Source organism: Erpetoichthys calabaricus, chromosome 9 (genome assembly GCF_900747795.2).
Source record: "Erpetoichthys calabaricus chromosome 9, fErpCal1.3, whole genome shotgun sequence".
NCBI classification, from domain to species: domain Eukaryota; kingdom Metazoa; phylum Chordata; class Cladistia; order Polypteriformes; family Polypteridae; genus Erpetoichthys; species Erpetoichthys calabaricus.
Window position 1 is genome coordinate 181,849,346 of NC_041402.2, and position 21,045 is coordinate 181,870,390.

The window sequence follows — 21,045 nt, forward strand, 5'->3', positions numbered from 1 at the left end:
TTTTTTTCTCCTGTTGCCCATCAGAACATCCTCGAGTAACTGTCTTACCAGTAACACAGACCTTCTTGCCAGGGGCTGTAGTTAAGATATCCTGCATGGCATCAGGGTACCCTTCACCGCAACTTTCCTGGAGATTTGGTAACAGCATTGTTTTGGAAAGTTCCAGGTATGGAAAGCTCTGCTGGTGGAAATCAGCTCATTTTGGGCCTGACAATTATGCTGTTTGTCGGTTTCTGTAGCAATCAGATTAGTTTTCTTGCACTGATTATGGGTGGCACAGTCTTTTAAAAGGCTACCAGTCGGCTTTAGAGACTTAGGTTCAAATGCTGTGGTGGTTTTCCATGTCCTCTTGGGCTTCCTCTGTCATGCCAAAGGAATGCCTATGAAGGTCAAATGCACTGACTAACTCGGCGAGTGTGAGATTGACCAAGAATAAACTGGCTTCCCATCTAGGGATGACTCCTGCCTTGTGACCACATAATGGAACAAAGTTTGAACAAAAAATCATTGCTGAATGGGTAATCATCTCTCACCTCTGGCAGCCTCAACCTCAGCCAGTCTGTTGGGGACTACATAAGAATAAATAAAAATGAACAGAAACCTCGGTAGGAGTGCTAACCTTGTAGGCCTGAGACCAGATCAAAGGAAATTAGAGGCAAGTTAGCATCTGCCTGGTTCTGAAGTGAGGTTGACTTAGTCGAGGGTCAGGAAGCAACTAGTGCTATGACTAACCAAAATTTAATCTTATTACTTGATATGCAGTCCCAGTTATTAATGCCCATACAATGATCGCATGTACAGTCATATGAAAAAGTTTGGGAACCCCTCTCTGGCTGCATAATAATGTACTGTACTTTCAACAAAAAAGATAACAGTGCTATGTCTTTCATTTCCTAGGAACATCTGAGTACTGGGGTGTTTTCCAAACAAAGATTTTTAGTGAAGCAGTATTTAGTTGTATGAAATTAAATCAAATGTGAAAAACTGGCTATGCAAAAATGTGGGTCTCCTTGTAATTTTGCTGATTTGAAAGCCTGTCACTGCTCAATGCTGATTACTTACAACACCAAATTGGTTGGATGAGCTCGTTACGCCTTGAACTTCATAGACAGGTGTGTCCAACCATGAGATATAAAGGTATTTAAGGTGGTCAACTGCAAGTTGTGCTTCCCTTTGATTCTCCTCTGAAGAGTGACAGCATGGGATCCTCAAAGCAACTCTCAAAAGATCTGAAAACAAAGATTGTTAAATATCCTGGTTTAGGGGAAGGCTACAAAAAGTTATCTCAGAGGTTTAAACTGTCAGTTTCAACTGTAAGGAATGGAATCAGGAAATGGAAGGCCACAGGCACAGTTGCTGTTAAACTCAGCATGTCTGGCAGGCCAAGAAAAATACAGAAGCGGCATATGGGCAGGATTGTGAGAATGGTTACAGACAACCTCCAAAGACCTGCAAGAACATCTTGCTGCAGATGGTGTATCTGTACATCGTTCTACAATTCAGCACAATTTGCACAAAGAACATCTGTATGGCAGGGTGATGAGAAAGAAGCCCTTTCTGCACTCACGCCACAAACAGAGTCGCTTGTTGTATGCAAATTCTCATTTAGACAAGCCAGATTCATTTTGGAACAAAGTGCTTTGGACTGATGAGACAAAAATGGAGTTATTTGGTCCGAACAAAAAGCGCTTTGCATGGCAGAAGAAGAACACCGCATTCCAAGAAAAACACCTGCTACCTACTGTCAAATTTGGTGGAGGTTCCATCATGCTGTGGGGCTGTGTGGCTAGTTCTGAGACTGGGGCCCTTGTTAAAGTCGAGGGTCGGATGAATTCAACCCAATATCAACAAATTCTTCAGGATAATGTTCAAGCATCAGTCACAAAGTTGAGGTTACGCAGGGTTGGATATTCCAACAAGACAATGACCCAAAACACAGTTTGAAATCTACAAATGCGTTCATGCAGAGGGAGAAGTACAATGTTCTGGAATGGCCGTCACAGTCCCCTGATTTGAATATCATCGAAAATCTATGGGATGATTTGAAGCAGGCTGTCCATGCTCAGCAGCCATCAAATTGAACTGAACTGGAGAGATTTTGTATGGAAGAATGGTCAAAAATACCTTCATCCAGAATCAAGACACTCATCAAAGGCTATAGGAGGACAGCGTCTAGAGGCTGTTAGATTTGCAAAAGGAGGCTCAACTAAGTATTAATGTCATATCTCTGTTGGGTGCCCAAATTTATGCACCTGTCTAATTTTGTTATGATGCATATGGCATATTTTCTGTTAATCCAATAAACTTAATGTCACTGCTGAAATACTACGGTTTCCATAAGGCATGGCATCTATTAAAAGGAAGTTGCTACTTTGAAAGGTCAGCCAATGAGAAACAAAAATCCAAAGAATTAAGAGGGGTTCCTAAACTTTTTCATATGACTGTATAGCTGTAAATGAGTCTTCTACACCAATCTCACTGCTGGGCACTCCTGGATTGACGCTATAAAGAATGAAGAAGCAGTTCAATCAATTTGGTGTTTTGAGTAGGTGGAAATTTGAGCCCCCTTGTAAGAAATTAATCAAAATCGTAATCAGGGGTCACAGAGCTGAAGTTAGAGCTATGACAAATAGGGCCATGAGGTTACTGGTTTGTCATGTAGGCCACAAGCAGGTGGACTGACGACATTGGTCTGACTAACCCTGTCACTTCTTTCAGGATATCTGTTTCTGAACACGGTACCCTGACAATTAAACCTGCTGCTCCAGAGGATGCCGGAGTCTACAGTTGCCTGGGGATAAACAACATTGGCATGGATGTGCAGCGTGCTACACTGATCTACAATGGTGAGCAAACGGTGTCCAGGTAGAACAATTGGCACTGGTGTATATCAGAGGTTCTCAAAGATGGTCCTGGGGGGGGGGCACTGTGGCTTCAGGTTTTTGCTTTAATTAGATTCATAATCAGTGGCAACTGCTAACACTGATCTCAATTAATTAGCTGGTATTTTTTTTCTCTTCTCGTATTCTACATTAAGAAAGTACAGAGGCATTATTTTTACGTTTATTATGAGACATTTAGAAATATTTCCATTTTTGCTATAGATTTAAATGCTTAACTCACTTTTGTTGCTTTCATTATATTTTGCCCTTTCTCTGAGCTGTTTGCTCCCTTCATTGTGTCTTAATAATGACAATTACAAATAAGAAGAGCAGACACCCAGGCAAACGACACTGAATCATGAAAGGCTGCAACTACTTCAGCGTTAGACCCACTAATTAGAAAAGAATGGATTAATTAAACAATTAGAACATCCGGAAAAACGATGAACTTCATGATGAAAATATTGTTAAAAAGAAAAAAAATACATTATTCCCATATAACTGCTTAGTACATTTTATTTTTGCATTCATTATACCAAACTTAGTTTTCTAATTTCTCTTTTGTTCCCAAAACACAGAATCTGGGCAATAACAGTTCACTTAATTAGCCCAGGATTCCAATTAAAAACAGAAGCTGGTTGGTACAAAAACCCACAGCCACAGGGGGTCCCCAGGACCAACAATGAGAACCCCTGGTGTAGATCATGACGACACCAGCTAGGTCAGTGGCATAAGGTTTCCAAATGAGAGGAGACCAGTCAGTCTCTGTCTTGTGGTGAGCAGAGCTGCTGCAGGACAGCTGTATAAGTTAAGAGTACAGTGGACTGGGTGGACAACACAGATGAGCAGTATAATAAGGACCGTGTCTTTTACATCTGAGGAGCCATGAGATTTTTTTATTTGTGTTCCTTGACTATACAGGCACAGTGAAAGGTGTTCAAAAAAGCGTGGTTTAGAATTTTATTTCACAGCTTTCATTGTTTTTTTTTCAAGGACTGTTTTTGTTTTCCTCTCAATCCCTCACTGACCTCAATATAATTTTTCATCCTTGCCTGTGGTGTTGACTTATGACTCTTACACTTTAAAAAGATAAAAGCAGCAACTGACTGTCTTTAACTAATTTGTCAGGCACTGTCTTGCACGTGTGCTCTAGATGTTACAGCTGTACAGAGATTTTTTTGGTGCAGTGATAAGAAATAACTCGTGGAGTTGTTAGGTTCAAGAATGCAGTCATGGCAAACACCAAAGAGAATTGGTGAGGACAGTGGGGAGGTCTCAATATTTAGTCAAAGAGAAATTGTAACAGGTGGCAGATCTCAGTCGTAAGAGGAGTCAGCTCATACTCCCTTTGTGCCCATTATCTCGCTTTACTTGTCTGCTTTACAATAGACTGACACGTTTTGTCTGACATTTCATTTTCATTGAGCAGAGGCTCCACGCGTCACTGTGGTAAGCCACTCTGTGTTGGTAGCAGTGGGAGAAGACGCCATCTTGGAATGTTCTGCGACAGGAGTGCCACCTCCAGTGGTCCGATGGTACAAAGGTAACTAATAATTCTTTAAGATAAACAAAGATAAGAAATGGGGATATAATATGTGATGAACCTTTAGGAGATAGTCATTCCACATGTTTTACAGGAACTCACACAGAAATCACACAGAAAACTCTGTGTAGTCAAAAACATGGGCCACAATTTAGCTTCTACTTAACAGGTTAGCCTTTGCCAAATCTCACCTTTTAACTCTAAGCTCAGTGGGTACCTGGCAGGGAAGAACATTGAAAACTGCATCCTGGAGTTACAAACAATATAATATCTCTTGAAAGTCCTTGAGTCATTCCACCATCACTTGATCCCAAACATTCCTGAATGACGAGCCCCTATTTATACTTTAAAGTATGAGAGCTTCGGCAATATGCAAGCTTCTTGCCTGCATTTATACCCCCATGGGAAAGCTTTGCTGCTGATGAATAAACTGAGCAGTACCTGCTTCTACAACACCATTTAAATAAATTAGATTTACTGCTCACAGGGGGCTTCTGCCCTCCCCTTAGAACACAGGTGCTTGACCACATCATACACACTATCTATCATATAGTGCCTTTCTTATCTATCTATCTATCATATATTATACAGTACTGTGAAAATGTATTAGGCAGTTTTATTACATTTTTTATGTTTCCAGTATTTGTGTGCTAGTAGAAAGTAGTATAGTTTAGGGTTCCTAACACTCCGTCTGCAAAAATTGAAGTAACACAATCAGATATCTAAATGTCTTTCAAGTTAGAAACTCAAATACTAACAGACCACTTAAGTTAAAAAAACATGAGATTTTTGTGGGCAGACAGCACTGTGCTTGATTAAAGTGCTAATGATCAATGGCATATTGTGTAAGTTGAACCAAACTGAGGAACTGAGACAGAAACAGGTTTGTAGTGGGAATAAAACTGCACTGGGGAGTCTGCAGTAAATGTGTCAGTTTAACCTGGATCACATTTAACACGGCAAAAATGACCATAGAAAATAAGACAGAAGGTCTCACCAAGCAGACAAGTGTTTCTAGATGTTTCTAGATGTGCTGTCCAAGCTCTTCTGCTGAAGCACAAAAAACAAGTGAGGTTGAGGACAGGAAATGTAGTGGTTGACCATGGAAAGTGAAGACAGTAGATGACAGCTACATCAACCTTACTTCCCTTTGAAATCAGATGTCCAGCACCACTATCAGCTATTAGAAACCACCTGGACTCTGGTACATCCATCTATATTCCAGAGAAGTCTTTATCAGAAGTGGTCTTTGTGGAAGTGTTGTGACCAAAAAGCCATTCCAATAAGATGGAAACAAAGCAAAAAGAATCAACTATGCATGAAAACACAAGGATTAGGGTATAGAAAAATAGCAGCAGGTGCTATGGATTCATGTCTATAAACAGAGTAGATGATCTGATAATGGCCGCCTAAGAGTACAGGCAGATTCTTATCCATCATACAATGCCATCAGGAAGGCATTTGGTTGTTCCAAACTTTATTACGCAGCATGAAAATGATCCCAAACACACAGTCAAAATCATAATGAGAGGAACAGGCAATCCTGGCACTGACGGTATGGCTTACAGAGCCCTGATTACATCACTGAGCCAGTCTAGGACCGAGACTGCAATGCAGCTGTGGCAAACACACCAAGAGGCTTAGAACAACTGATCATGCAAGTATTTTTAGAAACTGCATGACTGTGGAGCTAAGAGAAGGCAAAGGGTGGTCACAACAAATGTTGATTTATGTTTGTTTTGTTTACAGCACTTTATAGATTAATAATAAAAAAATATTCATGTTGTTAGTTTTGAAAGCATTCAATCTTTACAGCTTTTTTCACAATTTATCTGCTATGTCATATACAATGAAATATTCTTCATGTGAAATAGTCCATTGTACAGGATTGTTCAGTGTTTCAGGAGTGGACACTCCACTCTATCAGACAGCACTTCAACTCATCCCACTGGAAGTTCTCTTGTCTCTCTTTCTCTATTGCAGGTGATCACCTGCTGGACAGTGAACTCTTCGCAGGAACGAGTGATGAACCTGGGATTTTGCACATCAGGACAGTCCAGGCTGTAGATGCAGGGGATTACAGCTGTGTGGCAAGCAGCCAGGCTGGGACATCCTCATCTGTGGTAGCCTTGAATGTTGGTAGTAAGTAGCTTTCAAATGGTATGTCTTAACAATGCATAGCAGAGAGAAGCTATCTGAAAACTGCAACTATTCTTTTAATCAATATGTCATTTGGTCTAAATTTGATTTGATGATGAATCAGCTGCTCATCTTCTGCAATGAAAAATAGATTTGATTATAAAGATGTGCAAGGTTTGGGGTAGCTAAGGGTAGTTAAGATTGTGAGAAAGTAGGTGGTTCAGTGATTAGTACTGCTGTTTGAGGAAAATGCAAGGACCTAACAAATGGATGTGAATTCAGGTACAACAGCAAGACGTTTTTGATAGATAGATAGATAGATAGATAGATAGATAGATAGATAGATAGATAGATAGATAGATAGATAGATAGATAGATAGATAGATAGATAGATAGATAGATAGATAGATAGATAGATAGATAGATAGATAGTGCCTTTCACATATCTATCTATCTATCTATATAATAGATAGATTGTGGATTGCATTTCCCAAAAGGAAGTTGTCTTTTTACAACAGATAAATAAATAAGTAAATAAAATAACAAACAACCTCAGAGTCCTAATTGGTGAGGATGTGATATGATTTGGGTATAACTTAAACCATCAGAAAAACCCTGGCAACAATCAGAATTTGATATAGCAGTTAACTTATTATTCAAATTAATAATACAAAAATAAAAAAAAATACAAAATATCTAATTTCAAAATTTAAAATGCAAAAACAAATGGAACAGGTAGGAAACTATTTTGAAAGAAAAACAAAACAAAGCCAAAAAAATCAAAGTTCAATATCCAAAAAAAAAAAGAAAAACAAAACCCAAAAACTAAATTGACAAAGTCAAAATACATAATACATAATTTACTCTTTAATTAACAAAACTAAATCTAAATCTGTGATCTCAAAACTTAATATCCAAAACAGAGCCAAAATTCAGAATTTTCAAAGGGTCTGTGAGACGTTTCAATAGCCCTCAGGTATTTCAGCTAAAGTAACTGCGGTACCTGAGAGTTGTTACCTAGTCAGGGGTCTCACAGCTCCACCTATCAATAAACCAAATGATATAACTAACACACAGGGAACAATTAAATAAACAAGCACAAACAAGTAAAGAAGCATGATTAACGAATGAAAAAGAATTATACAAGCAAAAATGATAAAACGGAGTCAGTCACTATCCAACCTGCTTTGACAAAAACAAAACAAAAAAATAAAATAGAATAAATAAAAAGTACAAAAGAGAAACTGGGAATGAGAACCTTTCAAAATCTTAACAAGATTTAAGATCTAAGTTAAAGGACCAGGAAGAAAACAAAAAGCATAGACAGGAGTGAGGTCTTGATGCAGTTCTTGCACTCTAATATTTGGTTGCCGTTTTTCAGTCAAGCACCATTAATTGTCACTTTTTGATGAAAGTACAAGTAAGTGTTCACTTTTGTTGTGGTTGCCACAGCTCAGATATTCACGTAAACAATTACAGTACCTGTTCACGCAGTTGCCATTTAGGGCTTGCAGCCTTACACAGTGCAAACACTGAGCCCATTTTATCTCAATATTGAAAGGTTCTGTATTGCATTATGTGGCATCTGATCTCGTTTCAATCTTGGAGACTGAATTAGGGGTCTGTCTGTTTGTAAATCCTTACTTGATTTATTTGATGGTAACTGTCCATATGTGTCAGAGACTGTGGGCCAGTGTTGTGCACTCAGTGATGTTTTTTAAAAATAAAATAAACCTATCCTTTTAGGAAATTATATGTTGATTTGTCTCCCTTCAGCCAAACCTAAATTTCTGGACACACCAACTGATGTCACAGTGGATGTGGGTCAAAACTTGACACTGCCTTGTACTGCCCAAGGCTACCCATCTCCACAGGTCGTTTGGAGCAGGGAAGATGGACAGCCAGTGTACACCAAACCAGACACAGTCCAGCTGGAGAAAGGCAGCCTCTACATTGAGCGTGAGTACAGAAGAGGTCCTGTTGTGCCTCATGAGGGGCAAGCCGTCCCATAATCTGACTTGGCATTTCCTTACTTAATAAAGCAGTAACTTCATGTCACATTTTTGTGTGCGATGTCAGAGCTCATATCGTGCAGATTTATCAACTTACTGAGAAGATGAACCAGGCACCGAACGTCAAGTCCACTGCTTTAGTCACTACTCCATACTGCCTGCCTGTTTAAAATATCAAAACCAGCTGACTGACTGATTGCGTTTTCTGTAGGTGTTTGGCTTGATGATGGAGGTGTTTACATCTGTGAAGCTAAAAACAGCCTGGGGTCAGTCCAGACCAAGGTCCGAATCTCCGTCACAGGATTTGGTGAGTGACTGCCACAGCCTTGCACGTTACTTTCACAGTCCTCATTGGTTTTGATCATTCTGTTCCTCTTTTCCCAAAGAGCCTCCTGTTTTGTCAGAGGGAGCCCCAGCGGTGAGCGTCCTGATTGGCAGCCCTTTCACCCTGCCCTGCATGCTAGTGGATGGGAAGCCTCCTCCCATTAGACACTGGACCCACAATGGAAAGCCGGTAAAGGAAAGCATTGTCATGTCCTTCTCTATTGCCCTTTCTCTTGTGTCCCTGTGTTGGGTACAGTTGCTATGTGAAATAAGACAGCTGCTCAGTCCATTAACTTATAGTGTTCCCTACTGGGAAATTACCTCTACACCAAACTGCACACGTAGGTCATTTCTATGTATCAAATATCTAAGCAGCTGTGGCGCCTACACTAAAGGGTGACGGTAAAGCTTTTATGTAATGAATTGCTTGGTTGAGACTCTTAAATTATCACTACATGCAAATAAATGTTGAATCACATACAACTGCGAAAAGATGTGTCCACAAGAAGCGAAAAGTGTTTTTTTTCACACAGTTCCATGAATCAAACTACATTTTGCAGAATTCACAAAATGAGCCACTGAAGAGCTACCAAGAATATAAAGCCCTACCTACATTACCACACAGAGGAGCTTTCTCAGTCAGTCATAACACAATTCCTGGGTGCACATCGACCAGACTTGCTGACAGAGGTGGGAGCGCGTTCAGCACAGCCCCACATCACCAGTTTCAAATGAAGAAAAGCTGAAGTGCAGGGTGGCAATGTGGTGTACTGCTGGCTACATGCACTTTGGTGATGGTGCTGATCTGAGCAAGATAAGGAAGATCCATCAATCAATCAGTCTTTATTTTATACAACTCTGCCAACCAAATACCTCTTCAGGAAACAGTCTGAGGGATTATAAGTCTGTACCAGAATGACCAGTTCACTACACACGCATCCTTTTATGATTAATCTTCATTTAAAATTGCACCATTAAGACAATGCAGCATCAGAAGGTGCTTTACAGTGTAACAGTGGCACAGAAAAGACCAGCAGAATAGCCAACAGCAAACCATACCATGAGATCACTATGTTGACCATAAACATAATCAGACAATTCTTGCTTCTTTACAAATCAAATTGTCATCTATACTAACAGAGAAAAAGAATAAATCACATTATAAATGTTATAAGCATTCTATGCAACAACACAATGCACATCCCAACCCCGGCATTACTGTCCTTTGCCCCCATTTCGTATCTAATGTGTCATACTCCAATAAAAAAAAAGATTTATTAAAGCACCATTCCATTGAGCAAGAGTATTCATAAACATCTGATCTCATCTCAGCTGTGACCACTGTAAGAGGGTGGTGAAAACCAGATGCCACGGGGATTGTCCACTTCTTTCCAAAGTTAGTGAATGTACCATAGCCCTGAAACAACCAGGGAACCTGAGGGAACCTAACAGAGTCCTTGGGGTTTGTGGACTTGATAATAATGGAACCCTTTTGTGTGAAAGCAAACAAAAGAGCTCAGCTTAGCATTGATTCCTTGGAGAGATTAGACCATTCAGAGACGTGACTCTAGGCATCCCAGAGGTACAAACTAAAATGGTCCAAGAAACCAATAAAAAAGGGTTAAAGACCCAAACCTGATAAAAAAACGAAAACACAAGCATTCCTGTTTTTCAAAAATCTGCTAAATTGTCCGAACACTTGGTTTGCTGGATACACTTATAATGGATGGCTGTTACCCATCACTTTACAGTTATATCAGTTAGATATCAGTTAGGTGCTGAACACTTACCAAGATGCCAGAGACTACACAATGCTAAATATAATCATTCGGGACTGTGTTCTCTTGCAAAAGGCAGATGGTTAAGGTATTGCCAAGGTATTCTGGCCCTTTAAGGCCATTATTAAGGTACTAGGAGCTACCTACTGGAGCTTAAGCCTGGTGACTCCTGCCTAAGTGGGGACTTTGACTCAGATGCGTTCAGGAACATTTGGAGAAGTATGGGAAAGCTTTATGGAGTGAGATCGCTGTCAAAAATAACTTGTAATAAATTAAGTCAAATTTACATTTCACATGTAAATTATTACAAGTTGGGGCGGCATGGTGGCGCAGTGGTAGCACTGCTACCTCGCAGTTAGGAGACCTGGGTTCACTTCCCGGGTCCTCCCTGCGTGGAGTTTGCATGTGGGTTTCCTCCCACAGTCCAAAGACATGCAGGTCCCCAGTGTGTGCTTGGTGTGTGGGGATGTGTGTGTGTGCCCTGCAGTGGGGTGGCACCCTGCCTGGGGTTTGTTTCCTGCCTTGTGCCCTGTGTTGGCTGGGATTGGCTCCAGCAGACCCCCGTGACCCTGTAGTTAGGATATAGCGGGATGGATGGATTATTACAAGTTATTTTTGACAGTGACCTTACTCCATAGAGTTTTGTTCTGGTATGGTGATGGGTATTACCACCACACTCCTTAGACAAAGGTCCAAGACCTATAAGTCAATCCCAGTGATCCAGCAGGTTTATTGTTTATTCCTTTTTATTTGGTGATTCAAATTCTTCCCGTGTTTTACCCCTTTCTGGTGTCACTGTTTTGTTTTAAAAAATGAACCTTTTTTAGGAGCATTTGCATGTAATGTGAAAAGCCTCCACAGTACAATAGTTGTAAAGTCCTGTTTGTCAGCTCCTAGTGGAATAATTTTCTTCAATTTTCTACACTTACTTATCAAGGAAAATTGTCAAGAATGTTTAATTTGGAGGTATCTCAAAAAGAGCATGCTTTACAAATTTGTGAAATTTTAAAAACTGTCATTTGAAAGTTTTGTCCAATTTAAAAGCTGTCTCTCTCAAAACTGAGAAACACTCTGTGTGACTTCAGTTATAGATGAATTTACAGTTTCAAATTTACCTTAAGAGAAGTTATTTCAACTTGTGCATTTTATATACAGTGGAAAAATAAGTATTGTTTTGATTTCTTTGTATGTGAGGATTGCTTGGGTTGTTACTGACATCTGGTGAAAATTTCATGTCAATAGCCCCATTAGAAATACGTTTACTGAGAATAATGTTGACACGTTCAATACTTATTTTCCCTGCTGTATTTTCCTTTCTTGCATGTGCGATAGTCACTCCTGGTGACAAAACAAATGGCTAACACAGCTCAGTTTTTTGACTTTATTATTATTATTACAATACATAATACATTATTATTAAAATGCTGTTATATGTACTCTGCTAATATACATAAGTATATATTCTATTATCATTGTTACACTTGAATATGATTTATTGCTACAAAAATATAAAAGCAGTCGGGATTGTCCTTCCGTCCCGTGAGTGCAAAGTGTAGCGGTAATCCGCTTATCACAAACTTACTACTTGCGGTACGAAGCGATGCGATGTGAGCAGAATTCTGGTGCTCCCATCGTTCCCTTGCTTTTGTGCGTGATGCGCTGGAAAAATAGACAAAATTATGTCTCTGGAAATGATTAATGTTAATGGAGTACAAATGCCTCACCGCGTAGTAAATATCAGAGGAGATGGTGCTTGCTTATTCTCATCTATAGCTTATTTAGTGCATGAAACTCCGTCTTTAGCGGTACAGATTCGGGCTGACATTGTACGACATGTTTTAAGTAATTGGTCAAGGTTTCAGCCATTTACAATGATGCCATCAGGAATCTCTTATACAAATGAGCTTCAGTATCTCACTGAAATGTCACAGTCTCAAACTTATGGTACCATTTCTGAGCTAATGGCAGTGGGAGAGTTGTTCCCCTATGAGTTTCAAGTATATTATTATGGAGTCCTACACTCCAAGTTTGGACAGGCACTTGAGGGGATACAAAAACTTAGGTTTTCGGGAGATGTTATGAATGGGCACTTTGATGTTCTCATTCCCTACACTTACATGCCTGATGTACACATAGAGCGCACACAAATTGAGGATAAAAGTCGGTCGCCTTAAAAGGCGGATGAGCCTAGTACTTAATAAACCAAAATGTGATTTCTGTCTCTGTGATGAAGTAAATAAACAAAAATGTTAAATATTCCAACTCTCAACAGTTAACCAAGTCCCAGAATGTATCTTAATGTTACACCATGAGTATGTGTTCTCTCTTATTTACTATTTTGGTCTCCTTGGCTTTTATGCGGGACATGAGGATTAAGTGCCACTTGACTTACTCATTGTCTGCTTCCAGGTGTCCTTGGACTCAAGGATCTCCACTCATAGTGATGGAAGCCTTCATATCCAGAGGGCAGTGCTGGAGGATGCTGGCGTATTTGTCTGCACAGCTGTCAATCTTGCTGGCTCCACTGATTTATCTGTAATTGTTTATATCCATGGTAAGGACAACATTGAATATTTTTACATCTCCTCTTTCAATGATGCATTCAAAGTAATTTTCTCTTCTGGCAACACACTCCCACATCTCGTAGATGAACAAAAAATAATGTGGTCAAGTTGTGGCCATACTGGAGACGTGATGTGAAGGAGAAGTGACTGAGTCAAGTGATGTGTAAGGACCAGTTGACAGTGGGAGGACCATTTCTAGATATTTTTTACATATCTACTTTTTCACCTGAAATGCTGAGACACCATTTTCCCTGTATAGGCTGAAGAGCCTCCGTAAAATTGAACTGTATGTATAATTTATATGTGACAAGTAAAATTTGATTTGATTTGATTCAGTAACTTTGCTGTAAGCAATCGCTCAGCTCTCTTTTATGTCAGGAAATACTGCTGATGTTATCTGGGAAGTCAGGTGATGGTGGGGGACATCACTCCTGAGCAGAGATAACCATGAACTGAAAGAGAAATAGGTCATTTCTGTCCCAAAAGTTTAGCCATTGGCCAAACTTTAATGCTGTTCATAAAGTTCCAAAAGGCATACAGGAATCTAGAAGTTGTCCAGGTATACAAACCAATCCATCTTGTATGAGTATTGATAATGTGCAGTACCAAAAGGTGAGACACGTTAGAAAGAATGCTGTTACTCTGCTGGACCAATTTTTCTCAAAAGCAATAGGCTTCTCCCATTTTCTGTGCTAATAATCATGCAGATTTTCCTTCAGAATGCATGATTTATGGTTGTATCTACAAGCAGGAAAATGTACATCAATTGTACTGCCAATGATTTAAAAAGGGATAATGGATCAGGAGATGAAAGACTGGAAAAAAAGTCTAAACGTGCCAAGGTCAAAAAGCCAGAAGGTGAAAAATAAAACCATATAACCATAAAATAAAATGAAAATAAATAATCCAAATAAACCATATAACTAAGTCCAAACAGAAGCCAGAATTTATTGTCTAAACGACAAGCAAAGTCTTGACTCTCTATAAATATTCGGACTAAGTTAAATGCTTCACAGAGTTTATGAGTTTATCCAAACACTTGGACACTACTCATAGATTGCTGCCGTCTCAAATAAGAAATGGCCTCTGACATCGTGCCATGATGACCCAAGCAACCCACAACAATTTGGCTGCAACTATACAAAAATCACTCAAATTACCAAATTAATGAAATACTAATAACAGTGATAATAAAAATGATCATATCCTAAAAATGAAAAGAAAATTACAACAGGCATGCATACAATAGACTTTGCATATCCAAAAAAAAAATCGCAACAGAAATACGCAGCATGTCATATTTTTTAAACTGCAGTGCACTTCTTGGCAGTGACATGAATGGGATCATACAACAGATTTAATTTTACTTTACTTGATTATCTCCAGTATGTGAATTCTGAAACACAGCAGGGCTCCACAGAAGTGCAAACATCCATCCATTTTCCAACCCGCTGAATCCGAAACACAGGGTCACAGGGGTCTGCTGGAGCCAATCCCAGCCAACACAGGGCGCAAGGCAGGAACCAATCCCAGGCAGGGTGCCAACCCACCGCAGAAGTACAAACATAGCCCTTCTAATACCTAAGGTTCTAATACCTGAGATTGGAGCAGGTAAGCCATGAGGCTATTTTCTGTAGAAAACAGCTTTGGGAAATGAAGAAATTCCAAGGCAGAAAAGTCAAAAGGGAGAAGTCATTTAGCTAGTGTGATTAAAGGATGGGGAAGTCACCAACATAGAGACTGTCAACATCGAAAACAAACCCCAGATATTCAAAGTCATACAACAAAGCTGAGGTCCTACTACTAATCTGATGTCTTTTGCCTAAATATGTTTAGAATTTTATTTGTTTTACTGATGACTAGGGGGCTTCGACCCCTGCTCGCTTCACTCGCCAACTCCCCGGCCTGCGCTACGCACTAGCCACTTCACGTCTCTGCCACTCGCGTATGTGAATTTCACTTTCACCAAACAACAAATCTCACGGATACGCCACTTCATTGGGAAGAAACACTACTTTTCCCTGATGGCAACACGAATTAGACGATCTACAGTTAAAGTTTAAATCCCAACAATATATTCGATCTCTTTTCACTGTTCCGTTATTTCACTGAGTAATATTTTCCACTTGTTAGCGCTAACGCGATCTTTACTATCACTGTTTTGAAAGTTTCGAATTTTCATACTTCCATTATCTCTAACCTGCTCTGCTTGTGTATCGCACCAACGCTTTTGAATTTTTTACGATGTACTACTTTGTCATCTACTCTTTGTCTTTTATTTCCGGCCCCAGGCCTGGTTAAATGTTTTGGCACAAAGTCAAGTCTTGCGGGACGTGAAAGTATCTCTCTGAAAAAGTTACGTCTCATCCCAGGATTTTTTTTTACCTAATAGGGAGACAATCCAAAGCTTTGGTGTATGTGCTACACTGTCTTAAGCACATTCTTGGAATAATGTCTCTTGACCAGCAATGTACACCCATCGGGATAATCAATATGGCCACAGCCATGAAACGTAAACTCAAATTGGTTTTGTGATCACTTTACAAAAATAACCATAACATTAAATAGCCGGAATAGAACATTTTTATTAAGGGAAAAACTGTGCTAAAACAGCTCAGACACAACAATGCTCCTGATCAATTTACAGTCACCTGTTAACCTAATACACCTGTCTTTTGACTAACTAACTAACTAAACTATGAAGAAAAACTCTTAAAGACACAGGGAGAGGACATCGGCTCTGTGCACATGCATGTAACCCAAAATTAAGCTTCATTAGCAAAGCCTGTCAAAGGCACTATGTTGCTTAATATTAACCCACTGTAGTAGTTACATTAGTTTGGTAGAAAATATAAAAAAAATACTTTAACATTTTTTAAAACTTCTGTTTAATCCAATTTTCTTTTCTTTATTTTCTAGTTCCCCCATCCATCAGTACTGGTCCTGCACATTATGTCACCAATGAAGGCATGGCAGTCACATTGTCGTGTGATACCCAAGGAGTACCAGAGCCAGAAGTGCTGTGGTTCAAGGTGATTTTCTCTTTGTTTATTAGAAAAAAATGTAGAATTCACACTAATGGAGGATAATCTCTGTTTTAATTTATGCCATAAATCTCTCCACCCTAGAATTAAAGTGACTGGATAGCACTCCCAATTACGCAAACTACTTATTTTTTTTTTAATTAAACAAATGTAAGGTAGCGATAAACCCAGGGAGTAATACACAAACAGCAAAATTTGCCTGATATTCCAAATGAGCCCTCACTGGTGGCTGGCTGGGCCGGCTTATCCACTTGCTTTTTCAATGTGCTCACACTACCCTTCTTCACTGTGACTGAGCTCTTGACTTAAAACTCAATGAGCCCTGGCAATGGGTGAACATTTGTTCTCCATTCCATAGGTATGCCTGGTGTCAGCAGGTGACCCTACAAGATTCTAAGCCCTCTACAACAAGTCAAGTCAAGTCAAGTTGGGGAGCAGGCACTGGTACAGTGCATTGCTGCACCCACTACACGATAAAACAACTCGTGATCCCGGTTGGCAACCCCCCCAAGCAGACACGCGGTCCGGTCCCACCCTCCGGAAATGACCCTCTATCTGCCTCTGCCAGGTGTTACGTGGACGACCCTTTGGCCTGGTCCAGCCACTTGGGTCCCTAAAAATGAGGATCTTATGAGCTGGATCACCCTCTGGGAAATGCGCCACATGGCCGTAGTGCCGTAACTGACACTCCCTCACAATGCAGGTAATGTGCCTCATATGGGACTCCATGAGCAACACAAAGTCAAACCAACGGTACCCAAGGATTTTCCGGAGAGACACAGTACCAAAGGAGTCCAGTCTTTGTCTCAGGTCACTGGATAGTGTCCATGTCTCGCAACCATATAGCAAGACAGGAGGCACCAGGACTCTAAAGACTTGGACCTTCATCCTTTTGCATAGATATCGGGAGAGCCACACACCCCTTTCCAGCAACCTCATGACCCCCTCATGCCCTTCCAATCTGTCTACTGACTTCATAGGAAGAGTCACCTCTACAACAACAACATTTAAATATATAGCACATTTTCATACAAACAATGTAGTTCAAAGTGCCCTAGGTGAGTGCACCTTGTTTTGACTCCTCACCCCACTCCATATCTGAACCTGTTCTTTTATATTTATGAACTTCAAACAAGGTTTTTGCTCTAAGGTATCCCTTACTGGGCTTGCCTGCCCCCATCAGCAATAGGTGATAATCAGCAGATGTCTGAATAAGCCCCCCTCATTCTATATGTCTGAAGAGACCCTGCTTAAACTCAGCTCAGCATGGAGAGAATGGACCCTCCCAGTGTTTCACTGACAAAATAGTTGTGCTTTGATAGATCTGTCTTCATCCCTCCTTTCACTCCTCGCCAGGTCTCATGGTGTATCCATCAAGTTTGAAAATTTAAAATGGCCCACTCTGTTGGCTATCAACACTCAGTACTGCTTATTTGTTATGGCGTGTGTCAGTATTCTTTTTCATCATATTTAGATAGCCCTATTAATCCCATTAATTGCCTATACCATACCTTAGGCCACTTCACACAATGTCTTGACCTCAGTTCTGCCCGGTCCTTAAAGGATCTTCTTCTGCTGTTCCCTGGGCAAGTGTAGTAAGTACTGCCACCATATGGTTGCTTTTTACACACACTGGGCTTTAGAGAGATTCTATTTTCTCTTCACTGCCCTTTCTCTTGGCTTTGTTGCACATTTTTCTCATGTCACCCATTGCTCGCCAAATCGCAGTCTACAGTGCAGCCTCAGAATCAGCTACTGATTTAGCATGTCACTCAAATGTCTTTGACTCAATTTGTATATGCAGTGTGTTTCTTTACGGTGTGCATCAAGAACGAGTCAATGTAAAGTAAATACACTAAGTAATTTAGTGACTTGCGGAGAAAAATCTGTAAAAATGATAAAAAGAGTAAGTCTGCTAGATGAATACATTCAAGCTTGAGACAAGAAGCCAAGTTGCCTGTGTTTGCATACCCAGAGCAGTAAATCAAAAATTACACATAAAACACAAATATGTTTTGTGGAAGAGTAGAGAAGGCGTAGGTGGTCATTTTAAAATGAAGGCTAAGGCAGATGTGCTGAGTGAGCAGATGAATTACTGACTTCACATCAGCAGAATAATCCCATGACTTTGTCTCACACAGCGAAAAGAACTTATCCCCAGGCAGACCACCCGATACTTGATGGACAGTCGAGGGTCGCTAGTTATCCCAGAGCCGAAGCCTGAAGATGCAGGAGTTTTTGTGTGCAATGCCACCAACTTGGTGGGTTACGCTAGTAGGGAGATGGAACTTCAGGTCAATGGTGAGAACCTTTTATCTTGTTGAGGAGAGGACATACCTGAATTGCAATTTATCAAATGTGTGAGAGTAAGAAAATGGTCCTAACTGGCTTAAAAAATCTCAGAGACACTTGTGTTGGTAACATTACATTTTTTGGCCACAGGGCATATGCAGCTTTGCCAAAGTGATGATTTAGGTATGTCACAACCAACCCCTTTCTTGAATTACCTACCAAACTTTGAATGCCTTCATACAGCACATGAGGTAATATGCAGATTACGCATTTCCCCCCCACTCCATGCCCAGGTAATGTTAAAGCAAGCTGCATGCATGCAAATCGACACACACATAAGGATCATTGCCCCAAGTGTGGATGAGCGCGCACATGTGGCTCACAAGCAATATCACGGTATCAACACAAAGGTGCGCATGATTTCAAACTGTAATGTAGTATCCAGCATATTACCCTGACGATAGGCGGGGCTGGATGGTTGATTGACAACAAAATGTCACACAGGTACTCTGAGTCCTGCATTCCATGAACCTGTGGAACATTCGCATTGCACTTAACAAACCTGGAAAGGTTCAATAAAGGCAGATTGAAGATGTCGGAGGCATTAGATAAATAGAGTCTCACAGAAGATAAGAGAGGATGATGGAGTGTGACATGACTCTGGGAGATGACCGGAAACACCGGAAGAGTGAAGGCGACTCCAGAAATGGTGCCAGATTAGCCTTGGCTGGTTTCAGTAACTGTTACTTTATGAGGCGATGGCCATTACTGCAGATAGGTGATTCTTCTGAAAGCATGGCTGTGGATTATTCATTGTTAAATATGTTATCAGGATTTACTCTCATTTCGTGTGTGTGTGTGTCTCAGTTTTTAAATCTTGGTGCTCATCACAGCATTATTCTTGATATTGTTGCAAAGTGGCAACTATTAGGTTTTCTTTCTTTCACTTCTTTCTTTGAATGTTATCATCATCATTATTATTATTATTATTATTGTGGTGAATCCTTAGCATTAGTATCAGAAAATTACAAAACACCATCATGATCATCATGTAAACTACAAACTACCTTCATGAGTGCCATTTTGCGGCTCAGGGAGCCTTAAAATCGTGACGTCATTCATTCTCAAATGTAAACGCCTACCCCTGGAGTTCCCATGTTCCACTCTTCTCATTCTACTTAAGTCTTTTAAGTGTGATTCCTACGAGAAATCCTGAGATACTTATTAAGTACAGGTACGAATGTATTTTGAAGCAGAAGACACTTAAACCTGTAACTGTTTGCTATCTGTGCCCAAATCCCTTTGCTACTTAAAGGATAAACTCAGACTCCTGTTGTTTTTTCACTAGTGGAGCTAGTGCTACGTGGTAATGGAAATTCAGACTACTAACCAAAGGCTAAGTATCATGAAGCAAATGATGTAACTTTTTCAAACCTGCTTAACACTAAAATTACCAAAGCCCACCTTAAATCCGTTCACACCTCTCCATTCAGCGTCTTTTGTCTTATGAATATGTCGATAAGCCCAAGCAGCAAGCAGCCTACTATCCCATCCTCCCACCTCTGCAGAAACAGCAAACACCTCTCCCAGTTGAAGCCTTGTTTATCAGGGAGTGAGGTAGTACCTAGAGCTGTAAAAAAATATATTGTTATTGGGAACACATGCATTTCATGTGTGCTCCATGTCTACAAAGACCTATGTAAGTGTAGGATGGCAGAAAATGCAAGAAACGTTGAACACATATCTAAAAGACAAACTTTTTTCATGTTTTAGTACTAACAACAACATTTTGATATGAAGTGTATAATGTGTGAAGACTAAAGTCCAAATATCAAATAAGCACTTTCACAAAAGGTACAAATATAACAGAACAAGTACACTTTTATTCAAGACTATAACCAAAGAAAAAGAAATCGGGTTAGTGTGGTTTATTGTCGTGACTTCTTTGGTAGTACAGCGGTAAGAGCTGCTGACTCCTATTCAAAAGGTTCGAGCCTCCCCGCGTCCCAAAATAAACATTTTGAGTAGTGAGCTGCTCGTATTGTTCCTATTATACAATAAAGTCATACATTTTGTCGTTAGTGCTAAAGCATGAAAAAGTTTGTCTTTTAGGTATGTGTTCAACATTTCTTGCATTTCCTGTCATCCTACACTTACGTAGATCTTTGTAGATACGGAATACACATGAAATGCATGTGTTCCCAATAACGATATATTTTTTAGCCTATACAGCTCTAGGTACTACCTCACTCCCTGATAAATAAGGCTTGAGCTGGGAGAGGTTTTTGCCATTTCTTTGGCGGTGTAGGCTGCTTGCTGCTTGGGCTTATCGACACATATACAAGATAAAGGACGCTGAATGGAGAGGTGCGAACGGATTTAAGGTGGGCCGGGTTTACAAGTTTTTTCGTCGGCTTTGGTAATTCTAGTGTTAATCTAATCCAGCGTTTGGAGCCTATCCTGGCAT

General features: G+C 40.1%; 1 protein-coding gene across 1 annotated transcript in view; it reads left to right on the forward strand.

Annotated features, from left to right (window-relative positions):
- The window catches only part of hmcn2 (hemicentin 2), a 224,697-nt gene that overhangs the window by 53,499 nt on the left and 150,153 nt on the right, over positions 1-21,045 (forward strand). The window contains 10 exon segments of the mRNA XM_028808536.2: positions 25-166; positions 2,719-2,846; positions 4,312-4,425; positions 6,409-6,567; positions 8,341-8,523; positions 8,788-8,883; positions 8,963-9,090; positions 13,088-13,232; positions 16,162-16,274; positions 18,428-18,587. Of these exon segments, the coding sequence (XP_028664369.2) occupies positions 25-166; positions 2,719-2,846; positions 4,312-4,425; positions 6,409-6,567; positions 8,341-8,523; positions 8,788-8,883; positions 8,963-9,090; positions 13,088-13,232; positions 16,162-16,274; positions 18,428-18,587 (1,368 nt within the window).